This window comes from Lineus longissimus, chromosome 6 (genome assembly GCF_910592395.1).
Source record: "Lineus longissimus chromosome 6, tnLinLong1.2, whole genome shotgun sequence".
Classification (NCBI taxonomy): domain Eukaryota; kingdom Metazoa; phylum Nemertea; class Pilidiophora; order Heteronemertea; family Lineidae; genus Lineus; species Lineus longissimus.
Genome location: NC_088313.1, coordinates 15969401 through 15993786, shown reverse-complemented (window position 1 = coordinate 15993786; position 24386 = coordinate 15969401). Strand labels below are relative to the sequence as shown.

The 24386-nt window shown below is 39.8% G+C and overlaps 1 protein-coding gene across 4 annotated transcripts in view; it reads left to right on the top strand.

Moving 5' to 3' along the window:
* LOC135489894 (uncharacterized protein ZK1073.1-like) overlaps positions 1-24051 on the top strand; it is a 34289-nt gene extending 10238 nt beyond the window's left edge. The window contains exons 4-14 of one of the 4 annotated variants that reach the window (XM_064775510.1): positions 2733-2850; positions 3395-3457; positions 3876-3936; positions 7760-7846; positions 8238-8315; positions 11711-11743; positions 15304-15318; positions 16677-16792; positions 17165-17348; positions 17600-17651; positions 17981-24051. In XM_064775510.1, coding sequence (XP_064631580.1) covers positions 2733-2850; positions 3395-3457; positions 3876-3936; positions 7760-7846; positions 8238-8315; positions 11711-11743; positions 15304-15318; positions 16677-16792; positions 17165-17348; positions 17600-17651; positions 17981-18165 — 992 coding nt within the window. In that variant the 3' untranslated portion in view covers positions 18166-24051. The remainder of the gene's footprint in view (positions 1-2732; positions 2851-3394; positions 3458-3875; positions 3937-7759; positions 7847-8237; positions 8316-11710; positions 11744-15303; positions 15319-16676; positions 16793-17164; positions 17349-17599; positions 17652-17980) is intronic. The other 3 variants (XM_064775512.1, XM_064775511.1, XM_064775513.1) reach the window with 3 other exon arrangements.
* The last annotated feature ends 335 nt before the right edge of the window (positions 24052-24386 follow it).

Below are 24386 nucleotides of genomic sequence, written 5' to 3'. Positions count from 1 at the left end.
CAATTCATTAGATTTGGCTTTTGAACCATCACCATTGAGGAGTTGCATCTTTTCCATAATGTGCTCCCTCTGACAATGTCTGAGGGCCTTGTGATTTCAACTAAAAAAGCTCTGAGGATTGATGATGTAGCCCAAGTAACTGGATACCCCTGTGTATGCACCCTCAAGTTTCATCAAGTCGATAATGGGTCATAAACCTTCACCAGATTTGTATGTCTCCCATGTTGATCTCCCTCAAATAGCCCTGAATGATTTCATCTATCTAAAAAAGCTGTGAGGATTGTTGATGTAGCCCAAATAATCTGATACCCCTGTGCACTCCCAACTCATTATATTGATAGCTTCTCATAACTGCATTATTGGAGATAACACTGATGATGCCCTTGGGAGCTTGCTGTTGAGCTTTGAGGATTCTCTACTTGGTGGTTGTTGGTGATGTGAGATAAAAGGTATTTTCTGTATACCAGGTCCTTCACTCGAGGGGGCATGGTCTTCTGAACTGAATATTGCAGCACATGTCAAGTGAGTCTGAAATATCATAAATAATTCATGTTCATGGTAAATTCCTAGCCAGCAAAGTGGATTCCTCGGGCATCCCATTGTAGACGGCAGACGAATATGTCCCTTATTCTTCGATAATATCATTGGAGACTCCACCAATGAGGCAGGACCAAACCAGCTTCCATACCAGTGTGTAGGTCTCAGTCCCCTGTGTATTGATCCATGTGCTCAATTGATCCATTTCTGCTCTATCTGATTAGGCGGAGGAATGCAGGGTGATCTCGGATGTGCTGCAATGAATGTGGTCACATGAGGTAGCGCTTGCCTGTAAATGATGACTGGTTGGAGGTGTCTGTCATCAGTAATCTCCAACTCTGTCGGCTGTGGCCGTATAGGGTACACTCCTCATGCATGCACTGCACGGTACGTTGCGATTTACAATCACGATGGAGGCTGCCTCAACCCTGCATAGTGATCTCTATCTCTACGAACTGTAAACAGTAATGGTCAGAAAAGCCAGTTGTGAATTTACACCGGTGATGAATTCAGTCGATATGGTCACCATAGCAACAATGAGTTCAAGATCACCTCTGCCCTGAGGAGTGTACTATTGAACATGGGTATATCTTTCAGTCAATTCCGATAAATTATGTATTTGTTCTATTGGCAGGTTTATCACATGGTTTATAAACCTACTCCAAAAAATTGATCTATGGACCAGTTGGCTTTGTTATCTCATTGATTTAGGATAACATGATTTAGTAATTGTGGTTGGTTCCGTATCCAACCTGGAGATACAATAACATAATATTCCCTAGGGTCTGAGCCCAAGGTGCTCAGGCAAGAAAATGACATCCATGCTGGGTGTGATTCAGAAGACTAGAATGCAATCCATCTGTCTTTCTTGAGCTGTGTCCCCGACTTATGCCTGCAGTCATTCCTTTCCTGGATAAGAAATGATTAGGTACATTCAACTTGTACTGCACTGCCAATCATGCCAATGGTGCGCTGAAGCCGTATGGATTACTATGTGACAATCCCAACTTGCTCATCGGGACATTCTGGTTTCGCGTTGTAAAATGTTTCAATTCAAGATGCAAACTAACAGGGAAAAGGATCTTGTACATTTGCCTTAGTTGGCCAAACATAACAATTCGATGACCTTGGGGCGATGATCTGGGCCTGGGCTCTTGTGAGATAGCCTAAGTTTATCTTGTATGATCTGGTTTGTGCCCCGAACTGTTGTTTTATCAATCCATGTAATTTGTAAAGCAGGTCTGAGCTTGTACAATAAAATGGCACGGAGCCTGCTTGGTACTTAAGTGTTTTTAATCACAAGACCTAGATTAGAAACAATATAAAATACAATTAGTACCGGTATCCATCAAGCATGTCAAGTGATTCATTGAAAACTAATCATCAAGTTTTAAAAAAAAACTGAGTGGACATATTGGGAATTAAATACATATTAACTTTAGTCTTGAGCTAAATTGCCTGTTGCCTGATAAACCCAATGAGTATGCTTCATTTTTAGGCGAGCTGGGGATGCAGTTTTTTAAACGAAATACATCATGACTATGAACAAGTCAGGTCGTAGTTCATCCTGAGGAAATCAGAGGTTAATGTTTGCTTCTCAGCCCTGCACACAAACCCCTGAGACATTTACTCATCATGGGCTGGAATTCAGGATGGTCAAAGTTATAATTGAGTGAACAGAATGAATCAGTACCTCCTTTCTAAAAGCAAAATATCAGTAACCAAAGTTACAGGTGTTGGAATTATATTGAGTCTCACTTCCATTGTATTCAGCCCAAGATCCATATAAAACGAAAGAAACTCTTAAATTACCAATATGCGTGAGGCAGGTATTGTCTAGGCCACATGTACAGTGCACTGTCACAGTGCTGATCGAATATCGATTCAACCAATAACGAGGTTTCGATGTGACTTCTGGTAAACATTGTTCACCCTTTGCGGAGCACTGGGATCTCAAAGACGAAAACGTTACCTTATTAATTTTCCTCTTTTGACAGATTTTGATTTGTGACCAACCATAGCAGATAATTCACCTCAATTTAAATACCCCTTGAAAGATTAGATGGCCGCAGTCTCTGGTTTGATTACAGACCACTTTTCGATAGCATTACTGGTATCTAAACTGGTACTTTGACGTCAGGAGAGAGGTTGTCTAGCGCTGAACTCATGGCCTTCTGTACCACCTGTCATTACAGATAAAGTATTCTACGAGTTGGCGAAGCACCCGGCATTCACGAATATTTCAAAACGAGCAAGATGGATCCACATCGATATCCCTGGCCAGGAGGATGATGCTGCAGATTTACCCACAGAGTGAGTAGAGACAACCCCGAGTCCAGCTTAAGTTTGCTGTGCTAAGTTTTGATTCACTGGCATGCTGTGTTGAGTCACAATTATTGATTGAATTAAAGGGATTTTCTTACCAATCCATCACCACGGCAGCAGTTCTTATGTTCAGGTTTCATATTGATTGAAAAGCAGATTAAATTTTCTATTATTATACACTGTAAGTGGAGCCCAAAAAAACTATTGTTTGTGAAATGCCAGAGGTAAAGCATTATTCGAATTGGGATCTTTTGTGATTTACTGGTTTTTTTCTTGCAGATCAATGATTATTTCAGTTTGGTTATGGTTGCTTGTGATGTTGTTTCAAGGAAATTAATTCAAAGCCTTATGCGTGCGAAGCTTGCTAAGGGGACCAATTAAAATCGAATTCAGCTCTGAATAGAATCAAGATGCACGAAGCACTGAATGTGAATAAGCTGCTGTTTCTGATATTGAACCAGAGGCAAGCCGGGATGCAGAATCAGTGAGGCAGGAAATCGCTCCTTGACAATATCTTGTATTACCATTTCAGTTATAACTTTCCAACTATGCAAAAATTGGGTGAAAGTCTGATTCAAGTGCTGCAACATCTAAAGTAAGTGTTTATTCGAAGATGATTACTTTAAGTGTACAACTACATGTTAGCCCTGGATATGACAACACTCTGAACTGGTGCAAAGGCTAGCATTTTGAAGGATAGACCTATCCTGTTTTGTCGGTAGGTATAACTTTATAAACTTGCAACAAGCAAGAAATTGGCGGGTTGAAGTTCTGTGTGTCTTACATTCTTCTTGTCATTCCTGTCAACTTCCTGTGGTTCCTGTCTCATTGCCCTGTTATTATGTTGTGTGACAAGAACTGAGATGGCTTCATGGTTGGTTTAGCGCTGGAAGGGAGTTACCGCACTTGCATTTCAATTCAAGCCAAATTGAGTTTTCCTGCAGTTGATTCCAACGATACAAAAAGGGCTCCTATCTGCGTGATCATGTTGTATCTATATAACTTTCTTTCAGAATAAATCAGGTCGTGTGCCTTGGTGAGGGAGCTGGAGCAAACATACTGGCTAGATTTGCTGTAAGTATTGATCAGACTCTGAGCGTTATAATCAACACGGCTTAAAAAAATACTAGTGGATATACCACCAAAACCACTGCCTTGGAATGGATCTTCAAAGAGCATTACCTGAATGGAGGCATATTCTCAATCTTATGCCGTGGTCACACTGGGGTTTTAACACAAATTGAATTGGAATTAAAACGTTGATACGTATTGGGGCGTCACACTCAATTCGGTTCATACTGATCTCAATCCGCTTTAACCAACACGGTTCTTAAACCGAATTGAATGCGAATCAGCTAATCCGAATCAACGAAACCGTATTGAGATTTCAAGTGTGACGCGCTTGATACGAATTAAGAATTTCGATCGCACCTGCGCATGCGCCCGGCGCATGGAAAGTGACCTTTGACCGCGGGAACTAGCGCTCTGAACTAGTTAACTGATGTATTTATAGATGGCGCGTCGTTAGTACGCATTGAGTGTGGCGCGTTTTAAACCGATTTGAATGTGTATTCGGGCCAGTGTGACGCGACTGTTCTGAAAATTCGGTTTCAATTCGCATCCAGTGTGAACACACCATTAGATTCTTACTATTGAAAATTAAATGGTCCTTGGACTATGTGCTCAACTCATGTCGTATATTTTTAAATAAAAATCATCTTATAAAACAGAAAGTCTGATGATCCCTTTCTGTGATGAATCAGAAATTTCCTGTTGCACCTCAGGTCTCTTGCCAGTCCACCCTTTGAGCTTGTTTTGTCAAAATTGGCTATAGTCATCACGATAGGTACCACACCTGGAGCGATGATGGCAAAATCATTGGCCACCTGCTGTGCGCCTTGTGGAAAGAAGCCAATCATTGAAAGTCATGACACTCCTTGTTACACTCGTCATGAGACATTTCCTCCGATACCCTGAGGTGTTGCGTCGGGCTTTGTTTCATTCTGAGAGTCATCAAATCACCTGCGCATCGATCGGTAATACAGTACAGTTCATTGATTGGATGCTTTGTTGGTTCGACTCCTGGTCACCTGATGTGAAATCGACACTATTGGCTTTGCATGGTTACCAATTTCAACGTTCTTGCCTTGTCCTCCTGTGTTGACATGGAAGTTACTTCCGTCGTCAAACCTTGATTATTGGTTTCCATGGTAACACTTGTTTCACGTTCATTTTGATCTATTATTTGTAAATAACTCTTGCCCATGGATTATAGATCTTGACTGGATTCTCAGTTCACACTTGTAATCCATGTTGACAGTCTGCATATTCTGCACAGTCTGTGTTTGGAGTCTTGAGAGTATAGCTTAGACTGAGGAGGAAATGCACTTTCTAATTCCAGAAATGCCCTTTCTCCGAGTTCAGTCTGCACTTTTGCAGCGAGTTTCCAAAAGCCCTGCCCTTCCCATGTCAACAATGAAAATTTATGTCCGACTTCTTTCATTTGATTCTGTACACAACATATATGCCAACGCCAAATTATGGGTAGACTGAAAGTACAGACTTAATGGGGCAGAGAGGCGGTCGAATCACATAATTGTGGCCTTTTAGTTAAAACAGCTGTTACCCTTTTTTAAATGTCAATGATGAGATAAATGTCATTTCTCAGAGATGAATCACTGATTTATTGATCATCCCAGAATAATAGGGCTTATACCCTAAGATGAGTCTGAGTGTGAATGTTATGTGTGGGTGCTGAAGTAATAGGGCTTAGTTGGCTTGGTGACTGAGATTGGTTTATATCGTCTAGACTGTTCTGGGATGGGAGATCCTTTGCGTCTGGAAATTCACCCTGCTGACTTTTATTTTAGCAGGGAACCAAGGAGGAGGGCTGAGCTAAGAAATATTCAGACAAGGATTTTGAATAAGGCATTAGAAACAGACCTAAAAAAGTCCTCGGGCTCTTGCTTTTCTGTAGTTTATCTGCTCCGATAAGGCAATTCATCTCAAGTTGTAGGCCAGGAAGTGTGTCAAATGTATGAGTGGTTTAAAGGCCTTCAGCTGTACTTTGTGTTTCCTTGTGCCACAAGTAAATACATAGAAGTGAACATTGTCTTAGTATCCAGTTGGTCAATGTGATGAAAGTTGACGACCTATAGAATACATCAGTGTATGTATTAGCAGTGTTGAAATTTATATAATTCAATGTGTATTTACATACTCTAGTTGAAAAAAAAACCAAATTCAGTTTCAAATTTCAAATTTTGAACGAATGCATAGTCTTTACTGAGACTTATTGCGGATATGCTATTCTCACTGGCTTGGTTGATTAGATAAGCAAACATGTGTTGCCATCTCGAGAGACATTCTGCCCCTCAGAATGTGCAAATATGTCAAGTGGTGGTATTGTGTAAGCCCATCTTGTCCGTATGAATAAACTAGTGCCAGTCATCATCTGTTAGTAGTAGGAGTATCGGATTAGAAAGTTAGCTTTGCCCTGCTGTGTCTAGACGGTGGCAGAATTGACTTTTAACCCGCGCTGACTGTGTGTGTAATTTTAGGGACACTTGTCAAGATGCAAATACAGTAGGACCTCTCCCTTTGGAACTGACAAATAATGTCCTAATATAGAGGTGTTCTGATTACTGAGGTCAAATGGGATAGAAATGACCAAAATCACTCTCCATAATAGAGAGGGTGGCCTGCTAACAGCAGGTGTCTGTTTAGGGAGGTTTCATGGTGTATAGATAACAGAATAGGTTTGAAAATACTTAATAAAAAAGGCATTGGCAGCTCTGTGCCTAAACGCACTTGGATTGACTATTGTTAGTTGATCCTTCTGGACATTTCTATTCATCAATTATGGATTGATTTTCCAGACAATATGCAGCTATCTTAATAATCGGTTATCAAAATATGTTTCCAATATGAAAGTGCAGATGAAGTGCTCCAAGCTGTATTTGCTTGATGCCAGTTTGAAAAGCATAGTACTAGGATTGTAATATGTAAGATTTGCATGCCGGCATGCTCATGCTGGACACCTATGTAAACCAAGTCACCTTCCAGCCTCAATGTCTTCATCATTTCCTTCAAGTTCCACCTCTACGATTGTAGCATCTTATCAGTCCCAAGGGTCCTTTATAGAGAGGTTTTACTCTTTATTTCATCCATCTTGATGCAGTTGCTCTAGCCTAGATGTAATTTAGACCTGTTCGTTTATTCAAGATTATTGATTTCTAAGCGTAAGACTAAATATTTGATGTGGACCTTTGAACTTTACTTCTAGCTTGAGATGGTTTCTTTGCATCAACGCAAGAGGATTTTTTAGATAGTCTGATAAATTTTATCGCATATTTTAGCGATAGAGATAGTGCATTGAAGACGAAACATTTGCACCATATCTGAGCAAAAAAATGTGACACATGTGTACATGATTCTGTGCTGGCACATGATTCTGTCCCTATTTGAAAACCTGGGAAAAAATGGGACCAATGTATTATTTTGATGCCTATTTGATTGGGTTTTCTCTTTTGTTACAAAAACATGGCAAAGCCCCCCTCCTTCTTCATATTATAGAACAAGGCCACCTGCTCTGTTATACTCATCCAAATTGTAGATTGAGGTTTCGTTTTGCAAGGTTGGTGTAGACCGTCTTTATTCATGAAATGGCAGATAAAGTAGGCCAGTGCCATTAAAGTTATCGAGCCGAATTATGTGCGAGAAGTGAATGGCTGATTGATTTTCATCTCGAATGTTTTGAATGCAACCCTGGGTTTGTCCGTATTGCATGCATGGCTCCTAAATCGACTTTAAAAAAAGAATGAAATTGTATTATACTTAAACATTATGCTATTTAGATGAATTAATTTCCTAATGCATTTGATGTTTACATTTTCAGATGAAATATGATGAGAATGTACTTGGCATCTGCCTGATTCAGTGTACTGGAACTACTGCAGGGTTTATGGAGACCATGAAAGATAAGGTAACATGAGTGTATATACAAGAGTAAACAATGAAAGTAATAAAAGCTGTGAATTTGTGGCCAGGGTCATGACCAAAGGTAGCTGAAGCTAACCGGGGAGCAATCTTCTTGGTTGAACCAGGGCCCCCAAGTCCTTCAAATTCAATTCATTCATCAGTCCATCCAAGTATGGATTAGTCTATTTTCGCTTCGTTATATAGTCGATGCCGGTTCAAAAGTCTTCTGCATCAAAAATGAAGCGGTAGAGTTGAAAATATTGAAGCAAACAGAAAACTAAAATGGGTTTACAGTATCATTTGAGGAAGTGGTCTACTTGTAGACATTTCCTAAGTAGAATACACATGTTTTACCTTGAGGAATTTCGATATAATTTTCTGTCTTACTGTTTCAGATCATCACATATAAGCTGAGTCACCATGGCATGAACACTACTACGATCAACTACCTAGAAACTCATCGTTTCGGATCGGTGCGTATCCATGTCAGATGGCATGGCTTAAATTTACATCACATCGGGCTGGGTAAAGAAGTCTCATGACTCAGATGTAGTCATCTTCTTTGATGTCTGCTGGCCGATGTTGGTTTATTATAGCAGAGGTGGGTTCATGGACATGATCAGGAGACCAGTAAAAACTTGTGGGGTTGTTGGAAGAAAAGTTCCACAAGAGGAGACCTTTGAATCTCAGAAAATGTCCCCGAAGACTCCTAAGATTTTGTCTGTATTCACAATTGGGAAGCGCTGGTGCTAACCCTGCTTTTTGGCTCACCGTAGGGGAGTCTATACGATACCGCAGTGTCCGTCGTCCGTCGTCGTCCGTCGTCGTCGTCGTCGTCGTCGTCGTCGTCGTCGTCGTCCGTCGTATCCTAGTTCAAAAACAGTGGCACGTTTTTTAACCGCTAGGCCTATGAACTTAAAACTTTGTACACATGACCCCCTAGGTCAGATGACCCGTGACACTAAATTTCTGTTCGATCTGATTCTCTACTTGGCCACCAGGGGGCCAAATGTGGATATCTAAAAAGTGTGATATCTCGCTTATTAGTGACTTGTTTTCGATAAAACTTTTGTGGTAGGTACTCATAGCAAGGATACATCATATATCTTACGGGTTTTTAATTTGATCTACTTTTCAAGGTCGCAGAGGTCAAATGGCGTGAATTGGCCGTTTGAGTGTAACTATGGCACGTTTCTCAACCACCAAAGCTATGAGCTTGAAACTTGGTACATATAACCCCCTATATCAGATAACGTCTGGTGCTGAATTTCAGCCTGATCTGATTCTTGGCTTTGCCACCAGGGGGCCAAAACAGAAAAAGTAAGAAGTGCAATAGCCTGCTTATTAGCAAATTGTTTTTGATGAAATTTTTATGGCAGGGACCCCTAGCAAGGTTACCTCAGATGTTGCACGATTTTTCGGATTTGACCTACTTTTTAAGGTCGCTGAGGTCAAATGGCGTAAATTTGCCGTTTGAGTGTAACTATGGCACGTTTCTCAACCGCAAGAGTTATGAACTTGAAACTTTGAACAAATGACCCCCTAGGTCAGTTGACCTTTTACACTGAATTTTGGTTCGGTCTGATTATTGACTTGGCCACCAGGGGGCACAAACTCAAAACTCAAAAAGTGTGATTTCTCGCTTATTACTGATTTGTTTTTGATAAAAGTTTCATGGTAGGTACTCCCAGCAAGGATACATCACACATCTTACAGGTTTTTGATTTGACCCACCTTTCAAGTTCACAGAGGTCAAAGTTGAAAACTTTACCGTTCTTGGTACGTTTTGTCGTTGTTCAATGTAAAGAGTTTTAATTTTGTGTAATGATGCATCTAAGAAGCCACTATTTGTATGCCAAGTTTCAGCCAGATCGGAATTCAAATATGGCCGAAATTGCATGTTTTGTGGGTTTTTCCTCGTATTGTGGCAATCCAAAGGTCGTGAGTTCAAACCCCGGTGAAGGACAGCCAAAAATATTTTTATTTTTCATCTTTTCCTTTTTTCTTTTCTGAGTTCTATCTTACATTTTCTTCATTTTTTGATTTATTTGGTGCCATAGATTTAATTAGGCGGCCATCTTGGAAATCGTTTTTTGCCGATTGCTGTAGTGTAACGAGTGATGAAATTGTTATGGTCAGGTGGATGTGTCTACATCACATATCACCCTGGTTTGTTATTTGACCTACCTGTCAGGGTCACTGAGGTCAAAGTTAAAAATATATTCACCATTGTCATGGAGTGGCACGTTTCTTCACTATCATTTTCACCTAGACTCTACAAGCTTGGAACCACAAGTCTCGGATTCACCACTTGGCCAGGGCCGGCTCTGAACTGGTCACAGATGCATGTATAAATTATAAGAGGCCTACATACTGTAGCACTTTCTGTAACTGTCTACTAAAAATACTTACGGTGAGCACAATGGCCCCTGGCCGTTTCATTGACTTCTTTTCCCAGCCTGATAGTTTCAACATTTGATTCACTCTCCAGTAACTTTCTGGTAGTCGTAAATATTGTCTAGCTACCAAAGTCACTTCGTTATCCTTTAGAACATTTTATGACTTGTTAGATTCTGCTCGGTTTTATTCTAAGTTTGTTTGTGGATTTCTGCACCTAGATTTCTACAATTCTTGCACTAAGATGTAAGGCTAGGTCCGTAAGATGGCCACAGCATAATGCATCCACCTGATATATAATGATAATTCTTGAGAGTGTCGCAATGCTTAGTATAGAGGCTTCCTCTGCCACTGGCAGGTTGAAATGCCTCGCAATTGAGTTTGCTGCTCAGCGTGAGGTTGTTTGTTTGTCTTCATAAAAAAATATGACGATGGCTACTACATGTAGTACCATATCAGTCAAACAGAGTGGGATAAAGTTGAACTGCTATTCTCCAGACATTTTAGTGCAACAAAATGGCTCCAAGACGATTCTGTCTTTGTCAGTACAAGTATGATACCGTGAAGACATGTCTGGCTATTCTGTGTCGTGTCTTTACATCATCTTGGTGGGTTGTTAAACTGTTGTGGGCATGATCTCTCAAAGTGTGTCTACTACGTATGTTTGTCAGTGAGTGGGTGTTTTACTGTTACTTACTAGGCTCTTCATCCCTCGTGGGACATAAGGCCCTGGCAAAGTTGCTGCTGGTAAAAAACAGTACTTGGACATAAGACAACAAAGCAGAAAATAACCTGCAGTGCCTTCTACCTGATACAGGTTCCTGGGAACAACTTCTGTAAAATGCAAGTTGTAGCTTGTACAAGAATTGTCATTGTGAGAGATAGACGATGTATCATATGCTATGGCTTATTCAACTGACATACCTTACCTTTTTATTGATGTGATAGATCTTCAGTCGAATGCACTTGCCAAACTTGGGGTGATTTACTTTATTGACAAATAAAACCAGCCACTTGAATTTTAACAACAGCAGACTACACCAAACACATCCAAGGCTAAAGTCATTTTGTGCCACTACAATTTGAATACAGACTCATTGGAAGCACTAGACAAATCAAAACAAATCAAAAGTGACAAAAGTCCTATTTTAACACAGAAACATTCCAAAAGGAACTTACATGCGAATTGTGAGATAGTGCCTTCAGTAAGGCCAGGGGAAATTGATGATGAAAAAAAAGCACATTTGGCCAACACTCATGGTTGAAACCAAAGATACATCTAGAAACTTGACCCTGTCTGCATAAAACTACAAATACTCTCAAATATAAAGTAAACCACTCGTTATTTCATCTGTAAATCATTTTACATGCACCACACTTTATCCATTCTCGCTATCACATGATTTTTTTGCAGCAGACAGTCTTATTTTCTTATCACAAGTCTTGTTTTTGCTACCGTTTCTCCATATAGGATAAATGTCTTCCTACTATTCGAGAAAAGGGGGTATGCTATCGTGTCTTGTTTTGATGCCTGCTGGTCTTCTGTATGATCTTGTTATAGCCTAATGTGTGATGAACCCTTCAATGACTTCTGTCTTGTGGAGCAGCTACATTCAAAAGCAAGGGGCTGTCCAGAGGGGGGAATTTGGGTATTCAGAAACACCCTACAACTTCTTTGGAAATTTGACTATGGTATTTTGAAAGCAACAGGTGATTGTGTTTCTTTGGCTTCTAAAAACAAGATGTGAGTCTTTGAAGGGTCGAGCTGAGTGCATGTACAAAGGCCTACATTTCATCTGAAGTTGAAAGCTAATTAATTTTAGAGTCTTTGAATGACATGTTTCACTAATTGGTGAACAGGATAATGCCTGTCTCTCAATCAATATTGAGATGATGCAAAGAACCCCTTCCTGTGTGGGTGTACTAACAAAAGTTACAAAGCTTCTTCTGATTGTCAAAACCTTTGACTCGTTCATTTCTTGCACGTGACCCCTCCCAAACTTTACTCTTTACTAGTTGTGCAAACTGTCTTCAAAGGTGTGGAAATGTTATTATTTTCACCCTGATTATGCCCAGGTTGTTGTTTATAGTAGTTGTCAGAGATTGCTTTGCTAAACTAAAAATGTCTTCAAACAACTTCAAATACATGTACACTTGGTCCAGGCTTTTTGGCACATTTGTGATGCCCCCTCAGTCCTGTGGATGAGCTATGTTCGTCAAGCACTGACTCCACTACCTTTAACTGTACTGAAAAAAGTGCCTTGATCATGATCTGTTGTAACACGATTTTTCCCCACAACAACTTCAGTTTACTGTTTGAGAAGAACTCACAATGCCATTTTGTGTGCTGGCATCTGAAAATCTGGCATCTTCATCTGTGCTTTTGGCTGCTGTTGGCATGAGAGAAGATGGTAGTATCTGCATGTAAATACTGGAAACACCTCTTATTTTCGGTGTAAAAGCATGTCAGCTCATCCAAGTATCACCTTGTGTCAACTGGGTTCTGAAACTAACCTAAAATAGACTGATTGGAGGCTAATTTTTCTAATCGTACCAAGGATTTGTGTCGAAGCAATTGTGTCCTTAATGCTTCAGAATGTTGTTTTGACTGCAGTGTGTGAATTCTAATTGTAGTTGTTATCAATATCGGATCTCAATTTTGTTGCTATTACACTTTGTACGTTCGCCTTTGTAACTTGTGTGACATGTAAACCCAGGAATTAAATGCGGTGTAAATATTTTTGCTGGTGTGCAAAAAATATCTTACCACTCTTTGATTTCATCTTAGCTTGAGTGTGTTTTAGGTGAAGACCTCTATACTCACTGGAGTGCCCTTCAAAGCATTTTTGTTGCAACTTTGTGGTGATGTTGATCCTGTATTAAGAGGCAATTTGAGTAAAGTGCTTGCTGCCCTAAATTGGAATAGAACGAAGTTTCAGATTCAGTCTATCTTAATGATGAATACATGCTCACATACACCAACCAGATACACAGAACTTCTGCACAGTTTTGATTTGGTATTCTACTTGTAGGTTTAATAATGCAGCAAAAATATTTTTTAAATTTTGCAGTGTGATATTTCATTTGCATAAAATGCATGGCTGTGCAACCTAACTGCAAAAATAATTTTCAATGCGACAATCTGGAGTTGATCCCTGACGATATTTATAAAACTTGCTCCTATGCCACTGTCAGTATAACTGGATGATGGATTGTATTTACTCTAAATCTTGCGCAAACTTCTCTTGCTTTTACACTTGATTTGATTGCAAAATTGACAGGTGACGTTGAGCTCGGGTTACATTCATCGGATGAAACTTGATCCATTCTTCGGGATGGTTTTTTATTGGCACACATCTTGCATATCGACATTTCGTGTACATTGATTGGTGACAATAACAAACTGTATCAGTATTGACTGAAGTTGAGTTTGTGATTTATACATCTACATCTAGGGATTACTACAAGCTTTTGATCATCACAAATCAAACTGACTGATAATGAACCCTTCAGAGTTGTAGGCTGCTAGAAATGATGGTGTATGCACCTCGCTGTAAAGGAGTGTACTCCAGCATTCCCAGTAAGTCACTACATAAGATTGGATAAATGCATTGTGTCTTTATGGCTGTGTCCAGATTTATGTTGACAATGAAATAATTTTACATTCTATCACATTTTCAAATATCTCAATTATTTTTTTCAGGCCTATGAGGTGATTTTTTGGCAATTTCTCACTAATGTACCAACTGTGCTTGTACACACCACTTGTGCTTTACTGACCAAATATGCATCCCGTCAAGCAACATGCTGTCTCCCATGGTTTTGTACGACCCCGCGATTTGCTAGTAGTTTAGGGGAGTGTACTGAGTCCGTGGGCAGTGATGAGAAGACCGTGGGGATTGTAATGTTGATAGAATGAGTGAAACTGGTTTGCTGAATGCATTGGGCCTGCCAATATTGTTTTCCTGAAATCATACCGCCTGTGGAGGATGTGCAGATGATGTCATCACAGCAAATACATGTACATCATTTTGGATGTCAAATTTACATCGGGGATCCACGTGGTGCCCTTGTCGACAGCACATGGTGGAAGTAGTGTAGTGTGACAACGTCAACCATGACGTTACCTACACTTCGCACACTCTGTTGAAGACGTCAGTAGTGTCAGCGCGCTGATTGATGTCCAAAATGGCCGTCCGAATGACGTCACTGCACTGATTCTATAGATGTTACATGTTTGCCCTCTTCACTAATAAATATTGGACCACGTCCACAGTTTCCAGCATACTATACTGTAGTAGTTGCAAAGAAGATTGATTAGCATGCAGCTTTTGTGTTCAAAAGAGACTCTTATCTCGTTGTACATGTACAATGTTCAATACCCTTTTGTCGTTTAGATAGTTAATGTCCCTGATTCTTTGAGGGTAATACTTTCCTTTCGGGGGGGGGGGGGGCGGCGGGGGGGGGGGGGGATAGCACTTGATGATACAGTAGATGATTGATTTAAAATGCACTGCAGCACACAGATAACTAGTGCATGGTGTTATCTTTATGCATGCGAACTAATGTACTTTGACATTGTGCATTTGTTATTCTTCATCATACATGTTCGTGTGTAGAAATAACTTGTTTCAAACCGAACCCTCTCTGATACCATTGGGCAAGATTGGCAAAGGCAATCAGGACAGGTGCCATGAATTATCTATAAGGGAGCCAAGTCTAGCCGCCCCTAGACATTTTGCCCTGACTTTGCATTGCAATTTTAATGCCCTGTGGTCCCCGCCCTTTTCCCTCATGAGGAGAAAACACCCTGCCCTTTTCAAATCCTGGCAGAATCACCCAATCCCATGATTATGGGAGAAGAGGTACCATAAAGAATTCAGTTAACCTACTCTGACATTACAGTCAAACTTATTGAATGACAAACTAGTGTTAGGATCTTATCTCACATCTATCACATTATCCTCGATTAAAGTCACATTTTGCTTCCAACGCCATGAATCGCTAACGTTCTGTTCTTTTCTTCCTGTCCTGCTCTGGTGGCTCCCTCTATTGTGTGTAAAGGATGCCAATGCGATGGTAAAGTAAAATCAGTGTAAACGTGTAGAATAAGTGACAATATAGTGTAATCAACTTGTGTAATGCATGATCTGTACTGTACTCATGTGCTAGTCTCGTCAGGGTTTTCACAAGGATTAAATTTGAGGGATTGACGAAAAAACTTTTCTCTACATCTTTCCATCTCAAATGTTTTCTCCAATCAGGAAGATATGTACGGAGATTGTATGAGCTAAGATTGTAAAAGAAACTTGTCCTTTCTCTTAAGGGGGGGGGGGGGGGGGGGCAGGACAGGGCACTATTTCCCCTGGCAGCAGCATTATTCCCCCATGGCCAAAGTCAATCTGTTTTCTCTCTCCAAGAATTTCCTCACTCAACCAGTGACCTGTGGTCGTAAGGACGCCACGGCAGCTGGCAGCAGTGAGGCGTGCTCACATAGGTCAGTTTTCGGCCTCACAGTTGAGGTCAGCTAATGAAGTTAGAGTGATGTCTTTCTTGGTTTCATATCATTGTTGCGTATGTTGTCATCAATGTGTAGCATTCTCCTAATCATTAGATTTTAGTGCAGTTGCATTTTTTCTGTTAATAATCTTTAATAATGCCTGAATGATTATGATTGGCAACTGACTAAATTTTGTCGTGGTCATTGTACCAAACCTCTGGAAAATACACTACTACTAGTTGCAGTGGTTGGGGGGGGGGGGGGGGTGTAGTATAGCCTAGCATACTTGCTCAGCAACTTTTCGGACGTGAAATTTAGAAAAATACCTGATCACATAGTTATCAACTTGTATACAATGGGCAAGTGCTGGATGAGTACATGTAGAGGTACTTTAGCTAGGATTTGGTATCCTTTCATAGAGCTCGTGTCATTTGTCAGTGTCTCTCTCTCGATTGCTTGTAAACTGTCCCTGTGTCATGAAAAGTCTTGTTACTCATGCCGTATGGTTAGCCGTAGATAGTTTCATGATCGACAGAAAGCAGTCTTCTCTGATTATTGTGCAGATGTCAAAGTTCTTCATTGTGAGATTATGGATGCAAATATTGTGTTGTTGGCAGCAGCACATTGAAGTTTGTATCAGTTACCATGGTTACAAACTCAGACTTGTCAGTTTGTATTGTGAATTCCTCTCCTATATCTTAAACAAGTCCACTTGTCGACGGATGTTCCATGGACGGAGTCTGTTTTTGTCATTGTCAAGTGCACATGTCTTCTTGATTGCAGTAACCCCTCCAACCAAGAGTTTAACTTACTCTAAATTGGCCTAATGTCGAAATGCCAATTGCAAGAAATTCGTTATCTGAAGTGCTCGCCCCTGTTAGTTGAAGCTGTGTTTTCTCTGATTTCTGTGGCTTTATTCCGTGGTGATATTTTGCAGGAGGTCAATCCAGGCCATAAGCAAACCGTGGATAAGATGATCGAGGAATTCAAGAAGGACCTCAAGACCAAGATCAACCCGAAAAATCTGCAAAAGTTTGTCGAGACATTCTTATAGTGAGTACATTGTGTGATGTTCACTTTTGATTCAATTGAGTTGTCGTTCTAAAAGGATGAAGCAAACATGAATTTGCCCAATTTGGAGTTTCTGACTGTCCTGACTGACTTGTTATCCGACCCTTGTCTGATTCCGTTTCCAGGTCGACCTCAAGCAAGTGCTGGGTGTTCAGCCCTCTCCTCTGTACATCAGTGTAGAGACCTCTTAATAAAAATGAAAGTTAGTAAATCCAACTTGTGTTAAGCAGAGCAGACCGAGGTTCATATAAAGACCCTGAAGGTTTGTCTAAACCTTTCACAAAGTACCCCTCTTGATCATGACTTCTTGCATCGTTATTGTGTAACAACTTTGTGTTAACCCTCTCCTTGCAGTCGTACACAGCTTATCAATCGAGCCAGCGAATTAAAGTGTCCTGTCCTGCTTTCCACTGGTTCCAAGTCTGCCCACAACCACACAGTACATACTCTACATTCTGCACTCAGCACCAAGGTGGTTGACAAGAGCAAGATTGAACTGGTTGAGATTGATGGCGTGGCTAATGTCCTCGCACAAGCCGTAAGTACCCCGGTTTATCTCCAGGCTCAAGCAGATGACGTATACATGTACTTCCCATGATTGCTCAGAACTTCAGGGATGGTTTGTTTAATACGTAGCTAAAGAAAAACCATTGAGGCTGATAGTGTTGCTTATGTCCTCACACGAGCTGTAAGCACCTCATTTTCAGATGTCAGATAGCATTACATCCGAATTCAGATGATTAAACATTCATTATATTTCTCACATAATCCTCACCCCTCTATTTTCAGCCCGAGAAGTTTGTTGAAAGCTTCCAGTACTTCCTGCAGGGATGTGGTAAAAGTGAGTAGTTTTCTTCCAGCATTCAGTCACTGCAATAATGCTGTGACTTGATAGAGGTCAGTCTGTTTGAAGGTGCTCCTTCGTGTTAAAATCAATTGGATTCAAGATTTGCGTCTCTGGATGAACCAGCATAGGCTTCGAGGCTGACAAATTCCTGGCTGTACACAGTCCTTTCTTAAAAAAACAAGATGCTCTGAAACACAATAATCAATGGATGTGGTGGCCACTGGCCTGTGGGGTTGTGCTAGAAACTGCAGATTATGAATAAAAAGGACACACATGGAACTTTCCACATTCTGTGATACTCATGTGTACTCTGTTTGTTTCAGTGGGACATGTTCAGATGCACCATGTGAACCGACAGGGATTCCGTAACCGCAGCATGTCTATGGAGGAAGCTGACCTTCCACGTGGCGCCGACTCCCTCTCCAGCACCCCCACTAGGAAGTACAGCCAACAATATTCCAGTAGTCCACCTGAAGAAGGAAGTCTGCTGAATACCCCACCACAGTAGGCGGATGTGTCATTAGCAGAACCAGCAAATCACCGTTTTGTCAAGTTTGCACACTTTCTAGTCTCCTTGCTCTATCATCAGGAACAAACCCGCGATTTCTATCAGCACCAGGGTGAGAAATTTTTACAAAACAATATAAAATTGTAACTCTATAAAAAGCTTTAGAGTGCAGAATTTCAAGGGTTCCTTGGTGACAAAATATACACCTTTGCAGTATAATATGTGATCCTCGGTGTAGGATGCGGAAAGTGTGCATTTTCAACAATTCAAGATTTGTATATATAGAAACCAAGTGTATATAATTGTACAGTACTTGATCGAAAGCGGAATGATTTCAAGTTGTAATTGTTTGTGGCAGTACAGGAGTGTGCTCTCGTTTAGTTGGGTTTTTAATTTTGATAATCACCTGTAACACTGCTTCAATTAGGCTTTACTTCTTCAAGATCAATATATAACTGAAATTCGACCTAGTGCCAAAATTGGTTCTTACAAAACCTTCTTAGAATTAGCATTGATTTTGTCTGGTTGCATTTTCGATTCATAAGATATCTTTTGAACGTGTTCAGATTTGACTCAAAAAGCTAGACGAGTTTGAAACAAAATTGCATTTAAATTGGAAAATACCAGTAATTAAATTGTTTTCTGGTTGATTCTAAATTTCTTTTGTGTGGAATTATTGCCATATTTTCACTTGTTTTATTTGAACCATTGAGGTCCACAGGTAGTGCCATAACAAAAACATTCTTTCCGATAACAGACAGGGCATGTCTGGTGTTTCTTTTCAATTCCTCCATCCCAGTTTTATCTCCATTGCTAATAATATGTAAGTAAACTGAACAAGATTTCAGTTAAGGTCTCTATCTTATAATAGCAGTCAGCCTCCATGGAGGAGATTATCCCAACATCTGGCTGTAAATTTCCTAACCTGCCTCCATTGTTAATAGATAGAGTATTATGTATAAAATGACATGTATACATGTATATGTTACAAACTGTAGATACAATGTACCATAGGTCCTGACTGGATACAGTAGACCTGCACTATGTGTTTTCAGTAACATACTCAAGGATTTTTAAGCAGATATTCTTTTATGATCATGTTTGAGTCTCCTGAATGATAAGAGTGTATCGGACTTGATGTGAGGACTTCAGATTTTCCGACTTTGTAGCAAGTGTTTGAGAGTAAATTATGAAAATGTACCTCACATTTCTTGCACTGTTGCCTCAGTTTGCCTCCATAATAGCCGCAAGAAGGACAACATTGGATTGGTTTGGAATACCACCCGTTCAAAATGATCAAAATGGGGTATTAAGTTAAATGATGCTGATATACGCTTGCATCGAAGTCGAGGAATTGCTTAAAACTTAAGTCCATTTAATTGATCTGTGTTAGGTTCATGTTGTAATTGTGTTTCTACATGTATTTCTAAAATTTCCTCAAACTAAACATTGAAATGATATTTCGACTAATGAGGAACCGGCGCGATTTATCCGCCGCGTGGCGCTGCAATCGATCATACCAAAACTCTCCATTTCCAATGCATTATCATGTTATTTCTGAGCCCGAAAACGATCGCTTATTTTCGACCGATTTCGGCGACGTTTGCATCTTCCTGTTTTAAATCTATTGAGCTATCAGTTTCTTAAGATAATTTTGCGGAAAATATGCGCGATGCCAGTTATTAGGCACGTTTTGTGTTGTTGAAATCCTGTGCAAAAATGTACGCAATGGTTTCCCGTGATTGACCTCATGCGACGTCAACCGACCAGAAAATGACGTCATGGCGTCAGAAGGTACGATCGATTGTGGCGCCGCCACTGGCATTTATCTTAACACCGGTTCCTCTTTGGTTTGTTTCTTGAAACTTTTCAGTTTTATATGAGGTGCACACCAGTGTGCTTTTGGCTCGATTACTTAATATCGGTTTAAGGACTTCACTTGATTGATCAACCTCAATCTGAATGATTCTGTAGCCTTTCCATATTTCTCTGTTGTGTCATGCTCTTTGTGAAGGTTGTCCTGTAGCTTCAAAACTGCTGAGAGTCACAATACCAATGTGTTGATCTCATGTATTTCTGTTTGCAAGATCGTAGTTCATCTTGAATGTGGACCTGTATGATGTTTTCAAGCGATTTGAACTCAATACCATGGAATTACAAACTAATGCAATACAGTACAAATGTAATACATGTAGAATCCCAACTTTGTATGTCAGATTTACAATAGTCTGGGTAGGTTCAATTGTAAAGCTACTAAAAATTATTGTGACATAAAGTCTTTACTGTTTATACTCATTGCCATATCATTCATAAAAGTTGTAAAATGTACTTAGCACAAAATTTGCATCTGCATAGAACAAATGCACACATCCATGCATACATTTTAGGTGTTTTCTTTAACACTTAGGGTGAGATTAACTGAGTTCACTACCAGTGGTGTTCATTTGGTAATAACGAAGTTTGGCTTTTCCCATGAGATATTTGAAATAACTTTGAGCCATTAGGAATGTTTTGTTTAACTTTTGTTGTACCTTCGCAGCTGCTAGTCAATTGTTTGTTTTACATTTTTTTGCCGGTGAAGATGTGAGATGAAGCGACATCTTTCATAATTGTTCCATGAAAGTACCATGAGATGGTATTAACAGATTATTTTCAAGTTCTGTTTGATTTTTGTAACAACAGAAGTTTCTTTTGAAGAAAGATTTTGTGCCATTCATGTCCCTCCGTTAGGACAAAAAAAACCATACTGACTAGTCTCTCTTCATTGTTTAATACCATGAGATGGTAAAGGTTTAATATTTTACAATTCTGTTCAATTTTTGAAACAACAGTAGTTTCTTTTGGAAATATTTCGTGCCATTCATGTTTAGCTCTTCAGGACCAAAACGAACCGCCTAATTTCTGATAAAAGTGCCATATGGCTATGAATAGTTGCCTGTGACTAACCTTCATGGAGGCCACGGACCTTAAAGGAATTGATACTAAACTGGACGTGTTTGTTGAGACAGCCAATACCGACAATGAGGTATCTATTTTCTGAGTCCAGTATATCAACTGCATCTTTAGTTGACCATTCTTCAATGGAATCTCTTTCATCGTACTTTGATGTTGTCAAGCCTAAATAAACTTGCTGGGTACATGTTACATGTACCTATAGCAGGTGTGTTGTCACTGTCAGCCTGTACGCACATGGTGAACTGAATGTACCAGATTCATGCTATTTAGATGTATTCATTTCTTACTTGTGGCCATGCTGTTATTCACATTCAGCTATTCTTAAAAACAAAACTATTTGTTCCTATAACGACCTTCCTCTGGGGTTTACCTCAGTGCCATACTTTTTGAATTCAAAGACAGCGCACCATATGTTTCGATAACCAGTATAAGAATACGTATCACACAAACTACACAAAAATAAATCCATGCACTTAACCTGTATAGATAGATAGTTTTGCTCCAAAATTACTTTATTAGCATAGTTTGATGTATTACATGTATCAGTACTGTTGTGGCATCACCAAAGTGTAGAACTTTACCAATTTCTCCACCACTACAGCGCGTTCTGGTTGTTCGTACCAGTTGCTAGATTTTCAGAGTCATCTGGTGCTTATATTTCACAAAACTATACCACTGAGGACTGATTCCTTTACAGTGGGAAACTTCTGCGGTTTGCCGTTGCGACGAAGTTTTAAATGCAAGAATAGCACTGTCGGTGGCAAACTGCCACAGTAAAAAACCGCTCGAGTGGAATCACTCCTTTAATATACACTGCGATTTTGACTGCTCCAATAATAGCAGGGCGTGCCCTCAGTAGATTTGTCGGGTCAGACTGCTCGAGGAAAAATTTCAAAGGAGATTTTGAAATATTGTGACAGTGCAAGGACACTTCACTTATTTTCTGAATTATCATATTGGTTAATCTTGGAGGTTTTAATCGTGCCATGGTCAGTGAGAGGAACATGAAGTGTTACTTGGACAAGCTTCCAAAGCTTTATAATGAAGAAGGTTTTCTTCTAAAATATTTTATCTTTGTTGTTAGTGCTTTATTTGTCAACAAACCTAAGGGTGAATTTGATTGACGCCAGTAGGTTTTCATATTTCCGTAGACTAGATGTAGATAGAGCAGAGTTTAAGAAAGGTTTTGTGTGGATTTAGTCTCAATGTTACGTCTGATCACGACGCTTCGAACTACTCCTCAGTTCATTTTTTCAAGTGAATTTTATATTCTTGTTGCCTGCCCATCAAACAGCTTCTTGCAGAGTTTATTGTGCTGGGTCAAATGGAATGGATTTGTTTGATGAATCTTGGAGTATATTCTGCTAATTTTAGCTTACTTATTGAATAAAGAAGCACACTTGTTGAATATCCAAAGAATTCAAGAACTCGAAAATAATAGGAATATTTTATCACAAAAACACTATCTATATATGCCAAATGCACTTTTTTTTCTCATGCATTTTCCAATAGATTCCAAATATCTTGCACACATGGTAGATATTGGTACCATATAGAAGCATGATTCAATAACCAACATGTCCCCTACATGTATAGCATGTTCGTTTAGCTTCTGCAATATGTTCCAGTTGGCTTAAATATAGGGCACTGTTGATCGATGTAAACATGTACAATTTCTTTCTTCTTTTTATATGTGTGGTTTGAAAAATTTGGTAGTTGAGGTGAAAATTGTTAGTTCAGATTGTTTCTATTCATTCCCAAAACATCACCGGGAATTTTTTTTCTTCTGTTGATTTGCACATATGTTTATGATTTGAATATTGTTGATGTTGATAATACTGTTCTCTCTCCTTTACATATTTAGTGCTGTTAATAGCAATCTAAATGGGGCAGCATTGTGGTGGTTCTAGTTTGTCTGTTTAAAAAAAATTTAGTTCCAACACAGCCTGCCTCTCCTCGTCATTCACAAACCTGAAGTGACACCACATTTTCCTTTTTGGGTGTCGCTTTCTCCTGTCATTGAACATAATCTCAACAACGAAATTGGTAATGGCACTCTGAACTGAGCTTTGGCAATGCTGCCCCTCTTAAGTGTTCTAGTGAATGACATATCTTTCTGTAGGTACTTTGCACATCTAATGCTATGTCCTCCAATTACTGCTGTTGTTGTGTGTAGGATTGTAAACCAAGGGACATCAGTCGTGTACCCTTCTTTATGTATGTAGCATATTAACCCAGGTAGGATTGATTTTTAAGGGAAAATATACCCCCAAAAGTCATATATCTCTCGACTTATCTTGTGGGGTAACAGTATCAGTAAAAGGATCATATCAAAAGCCCACGTGGTAGTATTGCCTACTTCATTTAGAATTGACCCTTATCTGCCAGTGCCAAAAACATTTCTGGCTCAGCTCAGGTGGTGGTGTGGTTAATATTTATGGGGTGTACCCTCACCAAGGCAGTTTGGCAAAGATGCCCTTGGCTTCACTAGTCCTTGGACATCATGTGTGTTATCTGGAGATCTATGAATGGAGGGAAACTTCCTCAAAACAGTTCTGTCCTTGGTGGGTTCATGTTATCCTGATATGGTTCTTTTGCTTTGAGAAGTCTACGATGCCCTCACTAGTCAGCATTCATGAGGTTAAGGTACAATTATTACCACATGAATTGATGATACTCGAAATGAAAAGTACACCAGCTCTGCTGTCTGATGAGACTAAAAATCTTGCAGGATATTGCCTTAATTGAAGGTCTAAGCTGAGCCGACAGTCATCTTAAAGAGGTAAATTGTAACTGAACTTCAAAATCATATTCCATACTGAAAGAAAATTGACAAGGTAGAGAAGTTGTCTTTCACCAGAATAATATGTAAAGGATACACATATGCATTATTTGAAAATAAAATTAGTTGTATAGACAGTTGATTAATTATCCCTCTGTTTGATATTCTTTTTGTTCACGAGAAGTACAAGAGACAGTAAACTCCATGTACAGGGATGAACCTCCAGGATTTACCTGATGCAACCCATGTACCTGGTACAACCAATGTAGCAGGGAAAGTATCCGGACCATTCTGCCCTTGGTAGAGATTACATCTTGCTGTGCTCTTGAAGGCTGGTGCAACCTGGCCATTTGGAGGTACAGCAGATGTACCTGATACAACCCCTGTAGCTGCGATGTACCTGGTACAGTCCATGTATCTGGGACAATATCAGGTTCATTCTGTCCTTGATCAAGATGTGCTCTTGAAGACAGGCACCTGAGAC